This window comes from Alosa pseudoharengus, unplaced genomic scaffold, assembly GCF_046254945.1.
Source record: "Alosa pseudoharengus isolate Yale_2024_CS ecotype anadromous, Long Island Sound unplaced genomic scaffold, YU_APseudo_1.1 YU_APseudo_1.1_scf_23, whole genome shotgun sequence".
In the NCBI taxonomy this organism is placed as follows: Eukaryota; Metazoa; Chordata; class Actinopteri; order Clupeiformes; family Clupeidae; genus Alosa; species Alosa pseudoharengus.
This window is the reverse complement of record NW_027468685.1, coordinates 8886528-8905871: the sequence shown is the minus strand read 5'-3', so window position 1 is coordinate 8905871 and position 19344 is coordinate 8886528. Positions and strand designations below refer to the sequence as shown.

The 19344-nt window shown below is 41.1% G+C and overlaps 1 protein-coding gene across 10 annotated transcripts; it reads left to right on the top strand.

The window, feature by feature from the left end:
- The first annotated feature begins 8463 nt into the window (after positions 1–8463).
- On the top strand, positions 8464–19022 carry usf2 (upstream transcription factor 2, c-fos interacting). Of its 10 annotated transcripts, none has more exons than XM_076301307.1 (11): positions 8464–8845; positions 9600–9643; positions 9904–10019; positions 10387–10506; positions 10631–10787; positions 12990–13077; positions 14182–14229; positions 14954–15012; positions 15323–15417; positions 16284–16412; positions 17134–19022. In XM_076301307.1, the coding sequence occupies exons 1-11, from the start codon at positions 8808–8810 to the stop codon at positions 17221–17223; spliced, it is 984 nt and encodes a 327-aa protein (XP_076157422.1). In that variant the 5' UTR covers positions 8464–8807; the 3' UTR covers positions 17224–19022. The 10 variants fall into 10 exon arrangements, with proteins under 10 accessions (XP_076157422.1, XP_076157419.1, XP_076157416.1 ...); XM_076301304.1 differs by having other exon boundaries at positions 15323–15435; XM_076301301.1 differs by having other exon boundaries at positions 9904–10055; positions 15323–15435.
- Positions 19023–19344: the final 322 nt, after the last annotated feature.

Here is a 19344-nt window from a genome sequence, read left to right as displayed (position 1 = left end):
GCCGGCATACCACTGAGTTAAGAGGACTTTAAGGTTTAAGGAGTGAATGTATTGTTTTCCTATTACTGTAATCTAACAGTTCGGTGGGTAATAAAGAAGCCAAATAAACCATCAGTAACTGAGAATCAAGGCTTTGTGTATTTCCTGAGGGAGCGACAATAAGTTCAATATTGTTTTCTTTGCCACCGGAATGCCTGAGGAATACACATGTTTGTTTATGCAGTTGAAAGGGTCACTACACCGACATGTCCTATAACCAGTCTGGAGGACCAGGGGCTACTGGAAGACACCCTGACAATAGTGTTAATATTCTAAACATAATAGGCCCTTTCTTTCTTTCTTTCTTTCTTTCTTTCTTTCTTTCTTTCTTTCCATTTTTCCCCTGGTAGTACACACACATGTGCACACTCAGACCCATTCAGTATACTGACTATAATTGAACTGATGCTCAACTATGCCACACAAAGCTACAATATAAATAATCATGGCAAAAAAAAAACTAAGTGAGCATTATGTATGTTTGAGTCTCTGAGAAACTACGATGGACAGAAACAAAAACAAACAAACAACCAAAATACATCTGTGTGATTCCAATCCACAAAAGAGAGCATCGTATATGAGCTATGACTAATGTTGCTCATTTCCTTGACCCCCTCAGCCATCCAGACTGCACAGCAGTATACTAGACTAATGACCATGCAAATCATCATCCTACATCCACAGCTGTGCAGATCTTCTGTGATTGGACTTTAAATTGGATTGGACTAGATTCCCCAAACCTATTAGTCCAAAAAAAGACTAACGTTTCGACGGTTCACATCTTCATCGGAGTCCATGATGAGAGTGGATGGACTCTGATAAATATGTAAACCATCGAAACGTTAGCCTTTTTTGCTGCACCGACCGAGACCGAGATAAACAAAATAAGGAACATGCACATCTGTGTGCTCCGGAGATTCCTCCTTTTATTTACACGATCAGTCCTTTCCCGTGATACCCTGGCTAACGGCAAACCTCATCTCGTTGAGATGGGGTCTGGGAACTACATGCACATCTCGTATTTGAAACGTGGTTTACGAATGCCCAGAGCCATTTATTGGACGCTACGGATGTCTATCAAATGCATCTGTACGTAGCTCATAACCGATTCGGTGTGTCGTCATCATCTTGCTGTCCCCCCTCCGTTCTGTGATTGGTTCCTTCGTTGAGGTAAAAATGAAGTCCATGGAATCCAGGCTGCCTAGCAGCGTGAATAAAATCACACGCCTAAGGCAGCATGGGAAAACCCAGGCTATTCCCACCAGATTGCAGAGGCACAGTGGTATTACCTTTTTTACTAGGCCCAAACATTAACCCCAAAGTGTAGGTTTTTAAACATTCTAACATAAGATTCCGTTCCGCAACAATTGAAAGTTCTAAAATTCTATGTTGAATTCAATGAACCCATGATATTCTTTAACGTTCATTTCCCAACATTCCCATCAAACCGGTGAAACGGTACTCCTTTAAGGGTTAATCAGAAGAAAACTGAACATAGCCTCCGAACATATTCAACTGGATCCAGCTACACTAGGTCACCAATGACTCAGCCGGACATTCACAAAAGGGCGGTGGACTCTCAATAGGGCATTAATTAACACACAAGCACACTGCAAAAGCATCCCTTATGTGTCTTACCTTGCAACCTCTAGGAAAACCAACCCTCTTGACTGTTCACCTTTCGGAGGAAGAAAGGGAGCGAGGGAACAGAGAGAGAGAGAAAGAGGGAGGGAGAGAAACGATGCGAGCCAAAGGAGAGAAAGTCAAAGAGAAACTCTCTGGGCGGAATTCCAAAAAGTTATCCCCTCTCTTTTTTCTGTTGATGGAGGCAAAATCCTTTAAAAACTCATCTACCTCCTCTCGCCTCCACCCGCTCTTTACCTAACAACTTTACCAAACAGACCAAAGCGGGTGTACTGGGGGTGGTGGTGGTGGAGGGGTTCCTGTGCACGTGATCCCATAGGCTTTCAGTCCAGGGTGTTGGTGGGGGGGGGGTGGGGGTCTCTCTGTGACTTTGTGTGTGTGTCTGTGTGTGTGTGTGTGTGTGTGTGTGTGTGTGTGTGTGTGTGTGTGTGTGTGTTGCACAGCATGGATGTGCAGAGGCTTGCAGTATACTGCTGTGGTACAAAGCAACATGCTGAAACACAGTTTCTTTTAGTGGGGCCTCTGTGTCGTACTGACACACACACCATCATTCTCACACACACACACACCTAGAATCACACACACACACACACACACACACACACACACACACAGATGTGACATCACACTCTGTGCAAGGACATGCACAGAGAGTAACCAGCAAGGGTCAACAGCAAACTGTCCATTGATTCATGTAAAAAAAAGCAGTTGAAATACTGTACATGATGCTAATGTATAATCAGCATACTTTCAGACACAAGCAAAGCATTGGGTGAGGGGGAGCTTTATATGCCATGGCTCATATGTCTATGCAATGTCTTAACAGAGGGTTGAAGTCTTTTTCTTTGTTGTAACCTTTATGCAAGTCTACGCTGACATATTTTCAATAAATCTATACCTGTGTGTATGTGTGTGTGTGTTTCTCACCTATGCTGTCTGCAGATAGCACCTATGCAGTACCTCCATACCAGGGGTGTAGTGGTAAAATAAGAGGTGGGTAAACTATGAATTCTGTGATCTCGGTGAGGTGGACTGCCCCATGCAGTATCAGATTTTTTTTAAAGGCATTCAGAACATGTTTGATGATGATGGAGGTTATTGTCCAATGTTTAAAACAATACCAGTGGTATTAAATGGTTCCTAGAGTGTTGATGAGTGTACATATTGTGAATGTGGATAATACAGTGTGATTTTCAAATGTTAAAAGTTGGCAAAGCAATTGGTGAATAAACTCTTTTGAGAGTTGGATAAACTCTAAGAGGTGGATAAGGCATAAAAAAAAAAAAGTTTTGGTTCCTGTTGGTTGACTGTTGAGGCCATGGGTCGGTAGGGAATTTTTTTTTTTTTTTTTTTTTTTCTCCAGTGGCAGTAACGGATAGGTTGAAAATCAATCCCTCCAGGATTTCGGAAGGTTTTTTGAGACTGTTGCGACCTAAAATGCCTAGATGGAAGTTGCGGTGATTTGAGCGGTTTCTTGTGGAGAAATTGCGGGAGGAAGTGAAAATTGCAAAAATAGTTTAAATTTAGGGCAATTAAGGTTAGGAAGACCAAAATCACACTGATAATCTTGATGCTTATTAAAAAGGATAATCCAAGGTAAACAGTAAGGATTACAGAAAATCAAAGTAGGCCTACTTTATTTGTGAAAATGCTTTGACTAAGGTAATTCACAAAGCAGTATAGTAGAACTGTCCAAAAAAGACAGTCACCTAAAGAGATGGCATCATGTCATATGTTTCAATACATTCATATATTTTGTAATTCATATTAAGTTCATATCATTTTAATAAATCATAGACTGTGGCCTGCATAATTACTAATATCCAAGTAATCTAGTAATTTCATATTGATTTAAACTATTTGACTACACTTCTGTTTAATGTCATTACATTGGTGGTGTACGTCTAATTGACTGCCTGCCCCTTTAAGGACGTGAGAGTAGCCTAATTACATTTCTGAGTGGATTGGAAGGTTTGCATCTCACTGTTCGGCTACGAGTGTAAATCACTTTTTGCATAGTGCATTACCATATGTGGATGCAATTGGGAATGTCTTCTATGTCATTAGTTAAAATAAATGTTTAAAAAAACAACTCGAATGAAATCATTCTTGGATCATAGAAGAGGTAAATGTCTTGCAATTTTATTAATTTCTATGATTTTGGTAGCACTACTCAAACTAAGCCCAGAAGCTAGCAAACATAAGCTTGACATAAACATGACATAAGCTAAAAGGACATATCCAGGTAAACGTTTGCCAATGGGTTGCATAGCCTACTCAAATGTCAGTAAACCAAGTAGGCCTTAATTAACTTACTTTCATAGCCTAGGTAGGTTAGCAACACCAGGTTGAGAGATGCAAGCAGATCGTTAACGTTAGCCTTCTATTTATTGTCATCAAAACTGCAGAGGAACGAACACTTAGGGCAGTATTTGGTGTCATATGCAGAAGGTGCAGAAGTAAGTGTGCCATCTGGCTTATATTCTGCGCGAGGGACTGTTGCGGTAGGTGACATTTCACAGTGAAACTACGATGATTGGTCAAATTTGAGAAAAAGTTGCGGTGTTTGGACAAAATTGCGAGTGCCTTGGTAAGTGACGAAAACAATCGTCTTCGTGAACAGCTGTGCATAGGCTACTTTGTAACAGAGAGAATACGCTTATCCCTATACATAACGCAAGGGGTAATTAATGTAATTATAGTTCGCCTTTTATTTGTGGATTTATTTAATGTAGCCTAGACTATTTAGTGTTATTTCTTCCCCAAGCTCATAAAATAAATTTGGGTCGCACATAAATTGACAGGGTCGGTCGGAAACCGGAACCCAAGAAATTTTTTTTTTATGCCTAAACTCTATTTCTGACATTTCAGAGGTGGATGAACTGTGTTTACTTGCATTTAGCCTCCACTACATCCCTGCTCTATACACCCTGGTGTGCTGAGCTTCCTAAAAACTACTTTTGTTGACCACATAATACCACATTGTCGTTTTTACAGTGTTATTTTATTTGTGTTTATGTTTTTGTGTATGGTATTTAGTAGACAATTTTGTCCAAAGTGACTTACAAGGACTTCAATAAACAATAAAATTAACAGTTTATAGTCAAATTAAATAACCTAAAAATAACGACAACATCACTAGACTAAATAGAATTTAACATAATTACAACAATAACCTTAAACATACAAATTGCAACTCTGTAAGAAAAAATAATTAACTGGGAACAAGGTGAAGTCTTCAGATGCTTTTTGAAGATCCCAAAGCTAGCTAGATAGATAGATAGATAGATAGATAGATACTTTATTGATCCCCAAGGGGAAATTCAAGGTCTCAGTAGCATACAGACATCACACACAACATGCCCTTACAGCAGAAAAAGTCATATAAGTACATACATACTGTAAAAAAAACAATGAACAATAAAGACAGTAGAAGATAAAAAATACTACAAATACAAAATATACTAAATCAAATATCCACATAGTGTGCTTAAGGATGAATAAGCATGAAGCGCTTGCAGTGACAGGGCAGGCCTGTGATTCTGTCCAACAGTGTGACAGTGCAAGAATAAAGTCTAAAGCTATCACTGGACAGACATGGGCAGTATTTTAATTACCGGTATATGTATTTAATATTGCTGTTTCTTGTTGCCTAAGGGTTACTCTATAAGAATAGGGTGGGTGCCCGTCTGATGATATCCCTTAGGCAATTCCCTATATGCAGCTCTAAAGTTGACATAAGTATCGATTTGTCCATGAAAATGCTAATTTCATTGCCCTTTTGGAAGGAAATAAAACCCATTTTTCCTTTTTCTTGCAGTTGTATGCCACATTGTGACCAACTCAAGCTTTAACTTAGATCCAACTTTTCTCTTTTACGATCCCCTCTGGACATGTTTAAAGTTGAAAAAAATTAAAAGAAAAGTCAACTGAGGAGCCAAAATGGTCAACATGGGTTGTAAACCCAATTTCTTTGTTTGTGCCGCCAATTTTATGTCACCCTGTAGACAATTTAAAAGCATTATATCTGTATTTTCTGTTTCATCATCCCGAACATTGAAAGTAAAATAATAAAAAATTAAAAGTAACTAACTACAGGAGCTTGATTTGTCATGTGTGTCAAGTGCTACAAGACTAAAATTTGAAAATGATACAGATAAGATACTGAGGGAGAAGTACTAGCTGATGTATAGCTATAGGAGAATACTAGCTGATGTATAGTATAAGTATAAGTATATATACTCTTTTGAACCTGTGAGGGAAATTTGGTCTCTGCATTTATCCCAATTTGTGAATTAGTGACACACTCAGCACACAGTGAACACACAGTGAGGTGAAGCACACACTAATCCCGGTGCAGTGAGCTGCCTGCAAAAACAGCGGCGCTCGGGGAGCAGTGAGGGGTTAGGTGCCTTGCTCAAGGGACTTCAGCCGTGCCTACTGGTCAGGGTTCGAACTGGCAACCCTCCGGCTACAAGTCCGAAGCGCTAACCAGTAGGCCACGGCTGCCCCCGTGTCATTCACACTTCAGAACAGGATGATTTATGAGGATTTATGCAAGGGATTACATCCGCCGAGGTATGCAGAAATAATGGAGGAGACGGACGCAAAGATGCAGCAAAAAGAGTTTTCTCCACCAAGTTAATCAATTCTGTATATTGGGACACCTTGCAGGATGTTATTCTGTTTGTCCCCCATGTTGCCAGTCATGTACGTAGGCAATAGGCATAGCACAAAAAGTAAAAAAAGCAGTTCAGTTTAAAAAGAGGCTGACCTGTTAAATTGGTCATACTAGTTACGGAATAGATGGTGGGTAGTTTGCGGTGTTACAGTTGATTCCACTGTTGTGAAGTCTGCTTCTTGTCAGTTTAATCATCGTTTACATTGATATGGGATGCTGATTACATTTTTTACCAGATCTTCTTCATAGGGGCCCCAATGTACAGAATTAATAGCCCTCTGTCAGCTGATCAGAAAATAGTATTTATTGTCTCTTGGGGATACATTTTCAATAATATGCCTAGTTTCATAGAAAAGTTGGTATATGATTATTTTTGTCATTTCAAATGACTAATTACTTGTATTTAAATAAAATGTTTGTTACATTTTATGAGCCAGTATGTGTAGTTTGTAACAAGTTTTGATGTAGGCTATTTGTGCCCATCTCTGTCAGAGCATAAGGAGGAATCACAGAAGAAGATAAGAAATTAGAGTTTTATCATTTAGGTCTGCATGCAATGTCTGTGAGAAGCAGCATTGGTACTCTGACAAGGGTGTAGGCCTACATTGTGTGATAATTTGATCAACTGATAATTTAGTACTGCTAACCCCACTGCAGCCAAACTTTACACACAGTAGGCGAAACCGTTGTATTGATTTTAAGGCTATACTCTCCTCAACACACACACACACACACACACACACAGAGAGAGAAAGAGAGAGAGAGAGATTAAAGAGTCTGACAGAGTAAAGGATTCCCCTTTACTCTGTCAGACAAAAAGGAACAAGGTTGCACACACACACACACACAAATCTGTCTATGATTCGTCTTGTTTATAAATTGATTGGATTATGGGTGAATTGCCTACACTAGCTTCGGCACCCTGTTTTATCTGAACATAACGCATATGCAAAGAGTCAAGGAGTTGGGGGAAAGGGAAGTGTTGGTAGTCTATTTGTAGGCTATAGGCTACAGTTTATTCCCCCACATGCATAATTGACCAAGAGCTCGCAGTCATTGTCTGTAACTGTGATGATCAGATGATCAGTCCATTTTGTCTTTCTTACGGTGCTCCTTCAATCGGTTTTTTTTTTTTTCTTAGCTACATATGCTCATGCATGACACAGGACCCAATGAGGCTTCATAGGGGTTTTATTTTATATGTAGGCCTATTAACATGTGCGTGACCAAAACCGCTAAGCTAAATTGCTTTTAACATGACCAACTACAAACTTCATATTAGCCCACTACGCAGAAAACAGTGTGATACATTGTGTCTTTTCCTGCATGGCTACAACTCTCCTCTTCGTAAGAAATCCATATCCGTGTCATGTGGTTTGACGGAAAACCCGGATTGGATCACTTCGGTCACCTGAGTCATAGGCTATCTCTCTCGTGTGCAGCTTGAGATTTGTTAATGAGGTTGACTGTATCACATGTCGAGAGAAGATTGAGGAATCGACACATTGAACATGTTGCTGCTTTTAAAACGCGTTTATTGCATAGCGAGATCAAGAACAGTAACGTTACTGCCTAGGCTATAGGAACTACTTATTCTAGCCTACAGCCTAGAAGACCCCATTATGTCACTATATGTAACTGTCGATAAAGTGAGCTCTACCTTACATCCAGGGTAGGCTACATCCAGTGAGTTCTACATTACATCCAGGGTCTCTATCAGCACTTTCTGACGCCTAAATAAGAGGCGAACTTGTAAAATGACAACACTGTCGTGGGCTTGTACATGTTTCCATTTAGATCACACAGAAATCAAATAACCTTATGCGGTCTAAGGAGCGCTTCATCATTCTCTGACAATAAAGAATTGATGCGTGACAGATTTGCTTAATAATTACGTGCTCCATTATCCAAGGGCATCAATCGACATTGGGCAACAAAAAGTTTTGTAATCGGCGGATATCTAGTTAATTGCCTACCTATTCCACTCCATATTTTATTACCCGCAACCGAATAGGGCTGCAGTCTTGCGGATGGATACGTCAACAGCTTTGCAGTGAAAGAGCCGAAGGATACCGATCCTCTAGAGAAGAAAGGAATGAAGTAGCAAAAGGAAATAGAAATTCTAACATAGTGAAAATATACATGTTTAATCGAAACCAGAATAGCAATCCAACTGATATTTTCAGCAATTCAGCTCGCAGGACATAGAGTTACGTTCGCTACTCTCGGAAACTGGGTCACTAGAGGACGAAAACGACGATATCTGCAAGAGCGCGCAAACAACCTCCATCTCTACGGTCTCCATTTTAGGTTCTTGCCCAGCCTGTACCTCACGTGTCCTGGACTGTCTTTCTCACATGACCCGTGTGTTTGTCCCCGTGATCAGGACTTCCATCTCCGTATTTCAGTGTCGCTGAATATCACTTTTTATATCGTTACCTTCATGGATATGCTCGAACAGAGCCTGGACACCCCTACGAGGTGAGAGCGCGTCCCTTGCCCGTCGCTCGCATTAATGGCTTCCGAGGCCCAGTCACCTCCATCTTTGGGCACTGTTTGCAGCTTAAACATGTATAGTTTGATATTATTTTTAACCCAGTACAGTAAGGCAAATAAGGATTTCCCTGTATATGCGCGGGTTGTTTGAATAGCCTGTCCTCAACACATTAGTCGATGCTGTTTATCTAGGTTAATCGCCAACTTTGTCATTTAATGTTAGCCCAAAGACTGCATGCTATATCCAATAAAGGTCGTTTCGTTTCTGAGGTCTAGTTTGCTGATTTATAATAACCACACTACAGGGCAGTTGCATGTTGATAAGTTAAAACTTAAGCTAATGACTTTAAAACATGCACACAATTCCCAGGTGATGTACCAAATTATTAGTTGAACGTCAGTGGGATAGCTAACGTTAACGTTAGCCCACCAGAGCCCCGGTTTGTTGTGTTGAATTGGTGCTCACATAGCAGCACCAGACATGACTAAGTACATAATATTTACATTGCCTTTAATACTGATCCGATTGTTGTTAATATTATTTTGGATAAAATAAACCTTGTAGGATAGATATGGTTATATTGTCTGCTTAGCTATTGTGCACAAAAACAAGTAGTTCATGCCCGAGTTTTCACAGTATAGCTATTGAAGTTGGACTGTGTTCATGGCGGGATGCCAGGTTGGGCATATTTCACCATTTAGTTGTAAAGTCGCCACATCTGTTTCTCTGCCTCAGCAGTCACGACAAACAGGAAACCGAGGAGGTGGTTCAGCTGCAGGAGGGTAAGTTAACATGCTTGGAGAAGGATGTTGCTTATGTGTGGATGTTTGTCCTAGTCTAGACTTTGTGGTTATCGAGAATATCATGTAGTGTGAAATTAGTCAAGAGATCTGATCCTGTGTAGGTGTTCAGTTGTTTAGCATTAGTTTTAGATGACGGTTTTCACTGACATTCCTGTTTATTTTGACACCTGGGTGTGTTTCCTTGAATTTCCCCTGGGGATCAATAAAGTATCTATCTATCTATCTATCTGTCTCCTCAGGTGAGGCAGTTGGGGCAGAGGAGCAGGCTGCTGTTACCATAGCAAGTGTCCAACAGGCAGCATTTGCCGACCACAATGTCCAGTACCAGTTCCGCACAGAAAGCAACGGTGGCCAGGTGGGGTTTATCGCTGACCCTGAGGACCAATTTCCCGTATGTGTGGATTAAGAGTCCAAGATTAAAACTTTCTCAATGGAGATCTCCATTGGATTTCTCTTTTAGTCCAGGACTAGGGATTCATTCATGTATGGATATCCAGCACTGATCTTTACAATAAAATTTGTCCTCTGACCTAGGGCACAAGAATTAAGGAATATGTTTTACCTTGTTAAACTACAGTCTTTTACACTCTGTATTCAACTTCCATTGCTGGGTCGAACCGATTTCTATGCTATTTATATTTATATAAGTGTAGCTAATCAAACAGGATTGTTGTAAAGTAGATCTCTCTCTCTCTCTCTCTCTCTTTCTCTCTCTCTGATAGGTGACATACCGGGTGGTGCAGGTGACGGAGGACCAGTTGGAAGCCGTTGGGGATGGGGGAACGGCAGTTAGTGTGGTGTCCACGGCTGCCTTTGCTGGGGCTCAACAGGCAGTAGCTCAGGTTTGTGTGTGTGTGTGTGTGTGTGTGTGTGTGTCAGTCATGAATTGTCATGTCATGAATTTTATGTTAATTGTCAGATAATGAGTTCAAGCATATGTGTTTTTGTCACTCTCTCTGTGTTCAGGCTGTTATCCAAAACCCCTTTAGTAATGGCGGCAGTCCTGGCGGGGAGGCCGTGGGTGGAGAGACGCGCTTCGCTTATTTCCCAGCAGCCACTGTGAGTGACGGAACGGCCACAGCTGTGTCTGTGCAGGCCACCGCAGACCCCTCACAGGCAGGAGGTGAGCTCTCTTTCTTTCTTTCTTTCTTTCTTCCTCCCCCTCTCTCTCTCTCTCTCTCTCTCTCTCTCTCTCTCTCTGTCTCTCTCTTTCCCTCTCTCCCTATCCCTATCTCCCTTTCTATCACCCTCTCTCTCTCTCTCTCTCGCTTTCTCTATCTCTCCCTCTCATTCTCTAGCTATCCTTCTATCCCTCTCTCTCTTTCTCTCTCTCTCTCCCTGGCTACATTTACCTTTTTAATGTGGCGGAACCGTTCCATTCATTGTTCTTATTAAGTTGTCAGCCGCCTCTTCTCTTAGGGATTTGGTTGTTTAGACAATATGGCTACACCAACTCATTCAAAAGCGAAATGATCACATGCAGTGGTCTTGTACAGTATTTAGATTAGCAAATAAATTAATTATGTTTGAGATATGCTGTGATATCCTCTCCTTCTGCAATGTGTTATGAATCCAGTGGAAGACTTTCAAAGATATCAGTCAAGCAGCGTCACACACACATACTTTCGAGCTGCGCCACACAATTGCTTACGGTTACTTCAACTGAATTTGTCAGTTGCTATATATAGCTCAAACCTCGTGATTTTTATTTAGATAGCAAGATTGATATTGCCTATTTCACTTAAAAATGTATTAATTAATAGTTAAACTATACAACTAAACATTTATTAATTATTAATAACACTATACAACTATAAAAAATGTATTAATTATTAAAACTCTTGGTCATATTATTAAGGTCATAGATATACAATGCATGCTGTTGTTTACAGATGGTTATTTGAACCCTCGTCACTCTGAATTTATGTCACAAGTAGAATCTCAGTTTGACATAGTCTGAGAGTGTCCATGAAGTGGATTAAAAATGATGGCTACGTGATTAGGGGGAAATATCTCATTGCATTTTTTTTTTTGACAGATATTAGGATTTGATTTGCAATATGATTTTTAATATAAAAGGTCAATGTTCCCTATTTATTATTTATTTTATTTAACCAGGAGAAGTCCCATTGAGTTACAGTAACTCCCAGGGAGTCCTGGCCAAGACTGGTGGCAAAAAGTTACAAAAATATATATACATAAAAGACAGGACAAAGGTTACATACTACACCACAAATCTCTGTTCATCTCTGTACATTCACTTTATGTTGGGCCACATTTGATTGGTGAGCATGCCTAGTGTATGCACAGCACTCCTGTTTGATGAGTTTCAATATCTGTCACACAAGGAGGATTACATGAATATAAAATTCTTAGATTGACCATTGGGACATTTACATGCAATTTTGAGTTAATGTGAGTTAAAATTGGACATTCTCCTAATCAAGGAAAGAATTCTGATCAGCTGTGAGATCAAAATGTAAGGCTGTCAGGCCAATGTTTACAGAAACAAGCTGGAAGAAATGTATGTAAATGGAATGTATGCGAATAAACTGTCAAGTAGTAGAAAGTAGAGACCGCACTCAGGGGCTGAAAGATATTCAAAATTGTATTCAGAGGGCCGAAAACAGCATTACAGGCCATGAAAAACACAAATGGGCAAATGTTTCGGGCCTAGCCCATCATCAGTGTCTCATTCGAAACACATCACCAGGCACTGACACCTCTTATAAGTTCCCGCACCAATCACCAAAAGCATAAGTGAAATACACAATCACTGTGTGTGGTCCCTACAGGTAGACATAGAGACACAAATACAGTACCCCAAGAAACATACAACATCAATGTCAATAATACCATAAACATCATACAGACTTATCCATACATGTGGACACTATTGAAACGAGGGCATGCAATAATACAGGTCGCAATTAAGTAAACAACTAAATAAACTGTCTCCATCTACTTGAATTGCCTTATATCTGCGAATCGAGAGTTACGTAAGGGATCATGTATAGAACGCCGGTCATTATTGGAAAAATAAGTCCCCACAGGGCAAACCAGACCCCGACGCGCAGTGTTAAAAAGTTGGTTGGAAACTTACTTGCTCAAGGGCACTTCAGCCATGCCTACTGATCGGGGTTCGAACCGGCAACCCTCAGGATACAAGTCCGAAGCGCTAACCAGTAGGCCACGGCTGCCCTTTTAATAGTTAAAATGTGCAAAAGTTGGTTGGAAACTTAATGTCATTCATGGAGCTCATACTGGTTTTTTTTTCTTACTTCCTGTTTCTATCTCTTCTGCTATCTCTTTTGCTCTGCCACAGGTCAGTTCTATGTGATGATGAGTCCTCAAGATGTGTTGCAAACTGGCACGCCTCGGACCATTGCACCACGTACACACACCTACACAACGTGAGTACAGTCATGCAGTAATGTACAGACTGGACACTGTGTGAAAATGCCTTCCCCTGCCTACACACACGCACACACGTAAGCACAAGATCACGCATGACAGTCGATGCACCCACGCTGTCACTGTGTCTCAAATGGCCTACTTCTGCACTTACAATACCCAATTTGAGTGCGTGAGGGTGTTCACACTGACAATTCCAACGACATAAAGTGCACTGCACTGCTAGTCCCCGGATGGTGCACTCATGACGGTCAAAAAGCTGAGTGTGGAATGCTGGACACTTTTCGCCCTTAACGGACGCCATCTTGGCTATATAGCGGAAGGGCAGGGGAGCGTTTTCAAACTCGTGGTAATCGTGGTTGAGAAAGCTGAAACAGCAGCAGTGGAAAAGACACTTTACAGAGGTACAAGCAAGTTATAACAGAAACTGTTCATGTTTTGACACAGTACGACCATGTCACTGTCGAATAGAGGACACCAATAAAGTTATATTTAAATGTTGCGATCGTCATTTCCGTCAAGTGCACAGAGTTAGTGTTTAATATGAGACGACACTATTCTGTTAAAATGTGTGCACTCCACCATTACTGTAAAGAAAGTGTACTCACAGAAGTACGCCAATTGAGACACAGTGAGTGTAAGCATCGCTCGTACAGCAAAACATCAAAGATAAATAAACACACACACACACACACGCACACTTTTGGATTTGTGAAGTTCTTCTTACACATCAGGTTTTGTTTGCCTTTTCTATTGTAATATTTCCTGTCAATCACTTTATGGCTTACACTGTATGCGTGAAGCGCTAGCTAGCTTACTGACTAAGGTTAGCTTAGATAGGACCATATCATGTTCAGCGGACAATCTGAAGTACACCCAGTCAGTACAAACACCCCTGCTCCATCCCTGCATGGTTTGGTCCATTCAGCCAACGCCACTCCTGTTCAGAAGGAAGCAACCCCCTGTTGACCTTTGGCTGGCTGGGGTGTCGGTCTGCCCGTCCCGTTGAAAAAAAAAAAAGAAAAAAAAAATGTTCTGTGTGATTTGAGTGCCTAAAACAAAGTCCTGCCAAACCACTGTGCCCCTTCCCATGCCCTCAACAGAGACTACGGGGAAAACAAGATGCTGCAACACGGTGGCAATGCCAGCTGGTGAGGACCCTCTTCCGCACACCCCCACGCCCCACTACCCCCCTCCACCCATCTGTGCCCAGTTATCCCCTCCACTCACCCACCCACCCACACACCCACCCAAATCCAGACCAGCTCTCCCGCCTACCCCTAACTGCAACAGGCAGTGTGACCTTGGGGTTGTGGAAGTGTGGCTGTCTTTGTTGTGGAGGCGTGGCGTGGCCACCTTGCCGGTTGATTGGTGTGCAAAAAGGTTTTGCAGAGACACTGAGGTCTGTGTGTTTGTGCCCATTGGAGGTCAGAGCTGTATAGATTTTTGTCTGTGCCACTGCAAAGGTGAATTCATTAGGTCTGTGTCTGTGAGGTTTGCCCCAGTTTAGAACCCTGCCAGACATTTTTCTGGGTTGAGTAAAAAGGCGTGTGTGTGTGTGTGTGTGTGTGTGTGTGTGTGTGTGTGTGTGTGTGTGTGTGTGTGTGTGTGTGTGTGTGTGTGTGTGTGTGTGTGTGTGTGTGTGTGTGTGTGTGTGTGTGTGTGGTATATACACAACGTTAGAACTTTGCTTGTCACTTCTTGTTCTATGGCCTACGTTTTAAAATACCTGTTAGATTGAATTTTAGACAGTGTTCGTGGCCCCTGACCAATGGATATGTCTCGACTGTTTTCTACTGTGTTTGTGTGTGTGTGTTGAGGTTATATTTGAGAGGGGGAAAAACCCTTCTTTTGTCTTGCCTTCTTGCTCTTTAGGAAGATGGAGGGAGCACGAGCACCTCGAGATGAAAGGAGGAGAGCGCAACACAATGAGGGTGAGCAGGACTACATTTCCCATGATTCTTGGCAGAATGTTTTGATTGAATGAATTGTTCAGGAGTTTCAGTGCCCACTAACTCTACCAAGAACAAACCTTCTATTGTTTTTCTGTCAATATATAAAAAAAATTACTAAATATCAGACAAAGCAAGTACACGGTGTAACAGCCATATCTTCCATTAAACAGGTCTACTGACACAGTGGTTTTAATATCTCTTGTAATTTGTTGGATGCATTTTTTTGTTTTTATATTTTAATTTAAATTATTTTATTTTAATTCCTGTGTCTTCTGTCTACCTGTTCCAGTTGAAAGACGAAGAAGAGATAAGATCAACAACTGGATTGTGACTCTGTCAAAAATCATCCCAGATTGCAACATAGACAGCAGCAAAACTGGAGCGGTGAGCATCAGCAATGGGGTGGGTTCCAAACCGAACGCATCTGCTCTGTTGCCTCACAGCCATGAGAGGTTTTTCATAAGATATGACTTTGTAGTTAAGGCATCTTTTAAGAACGATGGTATTGATCGATCTTTTAAGATAACGTTGACACCACGGTAGGACGTAAGCACACAGCAAGAACGATAAACTAATGTTAGAAAGTTGGCTGACAGACAGCACATGAATCACACCAGACACTATCAATGGTTACAATAAAAGTATAATGTGCAGTATTTGTTTCTCTGAAAAATCTAAGGACAAAAATTTTAACACGAGACATACACATACAATCAGCAGCCATAAGAAGAGTTTTATCCACCATTGTGTTGTGCTGTAGCTGTAACTCTAGCTTTAAAGTTTGCTAAAATGCTTAAATGTTAATAGCTTTAATGTTATTATATTGCTGTAGTTGTAGCTCTGTAGCTTAAGACTTAAAATGTTTCCATGTTAATAGCCTAAATGTTATTCCATTGCTGTCAGTTGCTTTGGATAAACGCGTCAGCCAAGTGAATAAATGTAAAATGTAAATGTTTATTTTTCACAGCAGTTTGAGAGATTTGCCGCATTTGTGGGTTATAGGCAGCATAGATACATCACAGTTGCCTTCAAAAAGTTCAAAGGTATCTTAGAAGACATGAAAATGAGAGTTTGATCGATTTGGAACAACACTTGCTGCTTTGCTCTTCTGTTAGGTATCTTAAAAGACAGCATTTTTTACTATTTGGAACAGAGCCATGGTTTCCATTACCTGTATGTGTGTGTGTGTGTTTGTGATCACACCTGCATGTGCGTGCGCGTGTGTAACCTTGTTCATTTTTGTCTGACAGAGTAAAGGGGGAATCTTGTCTAAGGCGTGTGACTACATCCGTGAGCTCAGGCAGAATAACCAGCGGCTGCAGGAAAGCTTTAAAGAGGTGGAGAGAGTGCAGCTGGACAACGACCTACTCAGACAACAGGCATGTCGCACAGACACACACTCACTCATTGACTTACTCATCTCAGTCTGCAGACTCAGTCACTTCACCTCGTACATACTTATACAAACAAAAGGTGAAAGAAAACTATATATTTCAGCTTTTAATGAACTCTTCTTTTTCATGTATTAAAGACAGGGATGTCAAAGTTAACACGATTGTAATGCATTAACCATTAACTTTAGTTAAAGTTAGTTTCACAACTATAGTATGAAGTTCAAATTCTATTCTAATTTTTGTTGGTAGGCTGTGACTTGGTTTGATGTGATATTTGAACTTCACCCTCTGCTATAGGTCGTATAAGTTTAACTAGGTCTATATTTTTGAACTTGTGGTATGAGCATATTTGAAATACCCAGCATTTCGATTAAAATTAGAATAATTCCGGGCTTTTTTTACACCACAGTTGTAACATATTACAGTAGTGTGCACCACTTTTCTTCCCAAAGTAAAATTTTGTTAACATAATGTGTTAAAGTGGTGTAGTTTAAAATGTCAAGATGAAATGACTGAAAGGTGGTATCTTTTTTCAGTTGTCAAGGTGCTGCTAAGTCTAGTCATTAATAGCAACATATAGAGTTATAATGACATATTTTGAGGTACCGGTACACAGACATGTATATGGACAATGTCAAGTACTGGCGTTTCCCTGATCGTGAAACCACCCATAACATGCAACCCTCTGGCTTGATTCTGGTTGTAGATTGAAGACCTGAAGAATGACAACGCATTGCTCCGGGCCCAGTTACAACAGCACGGCATTGAAATGGGGGGGGAGACGGCAACACAGTGACGAACACACCACACACACACACACACACACACACACACACGCACCATACATATACACATACATACACACACACACTCACACACACACAGCACTGCATAGTTAGATGAAGAGACTGTTTCTGCAGTGATGTGTCCCCACTCTCTCACACACACAAGCATACATATGCTCGTATTTTTATTTCACCCGCACTTATTAACAAAAATTTTCTTTTTTTTTTGTTTTTACACACAGAAGCATACCCAAATACACAGGGGGCTGGCAATTTGAAGACTTATCAGACAGTAGTTGAAAACAAAAAGAGTATACGTTAACACTACTAAGAAATTCCTACCCTCCACCACCACCACACACACACACACACACACACACACACACACACTCAGAAGAACTCAGACCCTAGAAACCTGCATCCCTGTGGGAGGAAGACTCCTGATCTTCATCATATCTGCCCTTCTCAGCCCTCAACGCCCTAAGCTGTTGGCTTATTTTGTTTTTCCTTTGTTGTTTTCTCTGCTTTAATGCTCCTCATCGTTGTACTGCTGTCTGTGTAACATTTTGTTTGCTATGTTGTCATTTAATTTATTAGTTGATAACAAAAAAATCATGAATGCTCAAGACTCCTGGCAAGAGCATAGGTCTTTTGTCTGCATGTCTCACACCGGCTTAACATGCGTCTTAGCACCCGGGAGAGTGTTCTCTAGCCGTGAGCAGCTGAAGGATGGAAGAATAATAATGTACATAAGAGTTTGCATTGCGTTGTGCTGTGCTGTGCTGCGCTCCTCTTGGTGGGGAGCGGGCGGGTGATGAAGGACTCCAGACTTCTCTCAGGTATCCGATTACGCTTCTGCACACTGTGACCTGTAGGGGGTGTGCATGAGTCCACGTCCCCTTCAGCTGCAGGGTCTGTCCAACAAACTTTCTTTCTCTCTCTTTCTCTGTCTTTCTCTCTCTCTCTCTCTTGCTTGCTCTCTCTCTCTCTCTCTCTCTCTTGCTCGCTCTCTCTCTACGCAAGGGGGGCTGGTTTTAGTACCACTTCTGGCTTGCCCTCTCTGGAGTATGGAACTGTAAAGCAGGTGCTTTTGCAACAATACAGAGCTTTGTCATGTTTGAACAATGGGAGAAAAATGTATTGCTGACTGGATGACCAATATCATGGAAGAGCACTTGGTTTCACACTGTCAGAGGAACTAAAACAACCACACACACAAGTTATCTTTCAAGAGTCCCTAAAAGATGCTGTTGTCTCTTTTTTGTCCCATTAATCTGAATCCTGAGGCTATTCAAAGCACTGGATCAAGATTGTCATGTAGACCAGAAAATATGACACTCAAGATATTCAACCTCAATTTTTTTCATGCCATCCTTTTTTTTTAAATTATTTCTCATTCATGGGCAGATCTGAAATTCATGGTAACACCAAGGAGCTGGAGCACTACATACGTTTGAACTCCTATGTCTTCCCTGCAAGCACCAAGTACTGGGTGGCCAACCATGGGTTCCTTTAGGTCAAGAAAAGCATCTGCATGGCTAGTCCTGGAAATCTGCTAGAAGAAGTTATTTTTGAAAGAGACTTTTCCCCCCCTCATCCAAACACACGAGAATACAGTCAGACACAGTGTAGCAAGCTTGGTGTCTGCTTTGTTACTGTTACCTGCATTATTATTTTTCCCTGTTTGTTGAAATCCAGAAACCACAATTATGAGTTTGCAGATATTCTTAGGTAGTAACTCTCCGATCATCCTAACCACGGGCATGATTTCTATCAAATTGTACAATAAAATTGCAATGTTTATATCAAATCATTCTGTGTGGTGCATATGTTTTATTTCAACAAATGTAAAGCTGAAAGTCTTCAAACCAACCTAGGAACAGCTAATCCATTGTCCTGTCCTCCACAAGGTACCACTGTGTAGTATAGGACAGGGAAGAATCTGACGCCTTATCTGATATTATTATCTGATATTTAGGGGCAGCCGTGGCCTACTGGTTGGCGCTTCGGACTTGTAACTGGAGGGTTGCTGGTTCGAATCCCGACCAGTAGGAACGGCTGAAGTGCCTTTGAGCAAGGCCCCTAACCCCTCCCCGAGCGCTGCTGTAGCAGGCAGCTCACTGTATCGGGAT

Excerpts from the sequence above, each read along its gene's own strand:
- usf2 (XM_076301300.1), top strand. The coding sequence starts at position 8,808 with ATGGATATGCTCGAACAGAGCCTGGACACCCCTACGAG. Across the intron at positions 9,644-9,903 it reads GGTGGTTCAGCTGCAGGAGG|GTGAGGCAGTTGGGGCAGAG; the intron begins GTAAGTTAACAT and ends CTGTCTCCTCAG. Across the intron at positions 10,788-12,989 it reads AGACCCCTCACAGGCAGGAG|GTCAGTTCTATGTGATGATG; the intron begins GTGAGCTCTCTT and ends GCTCTGCCACAG.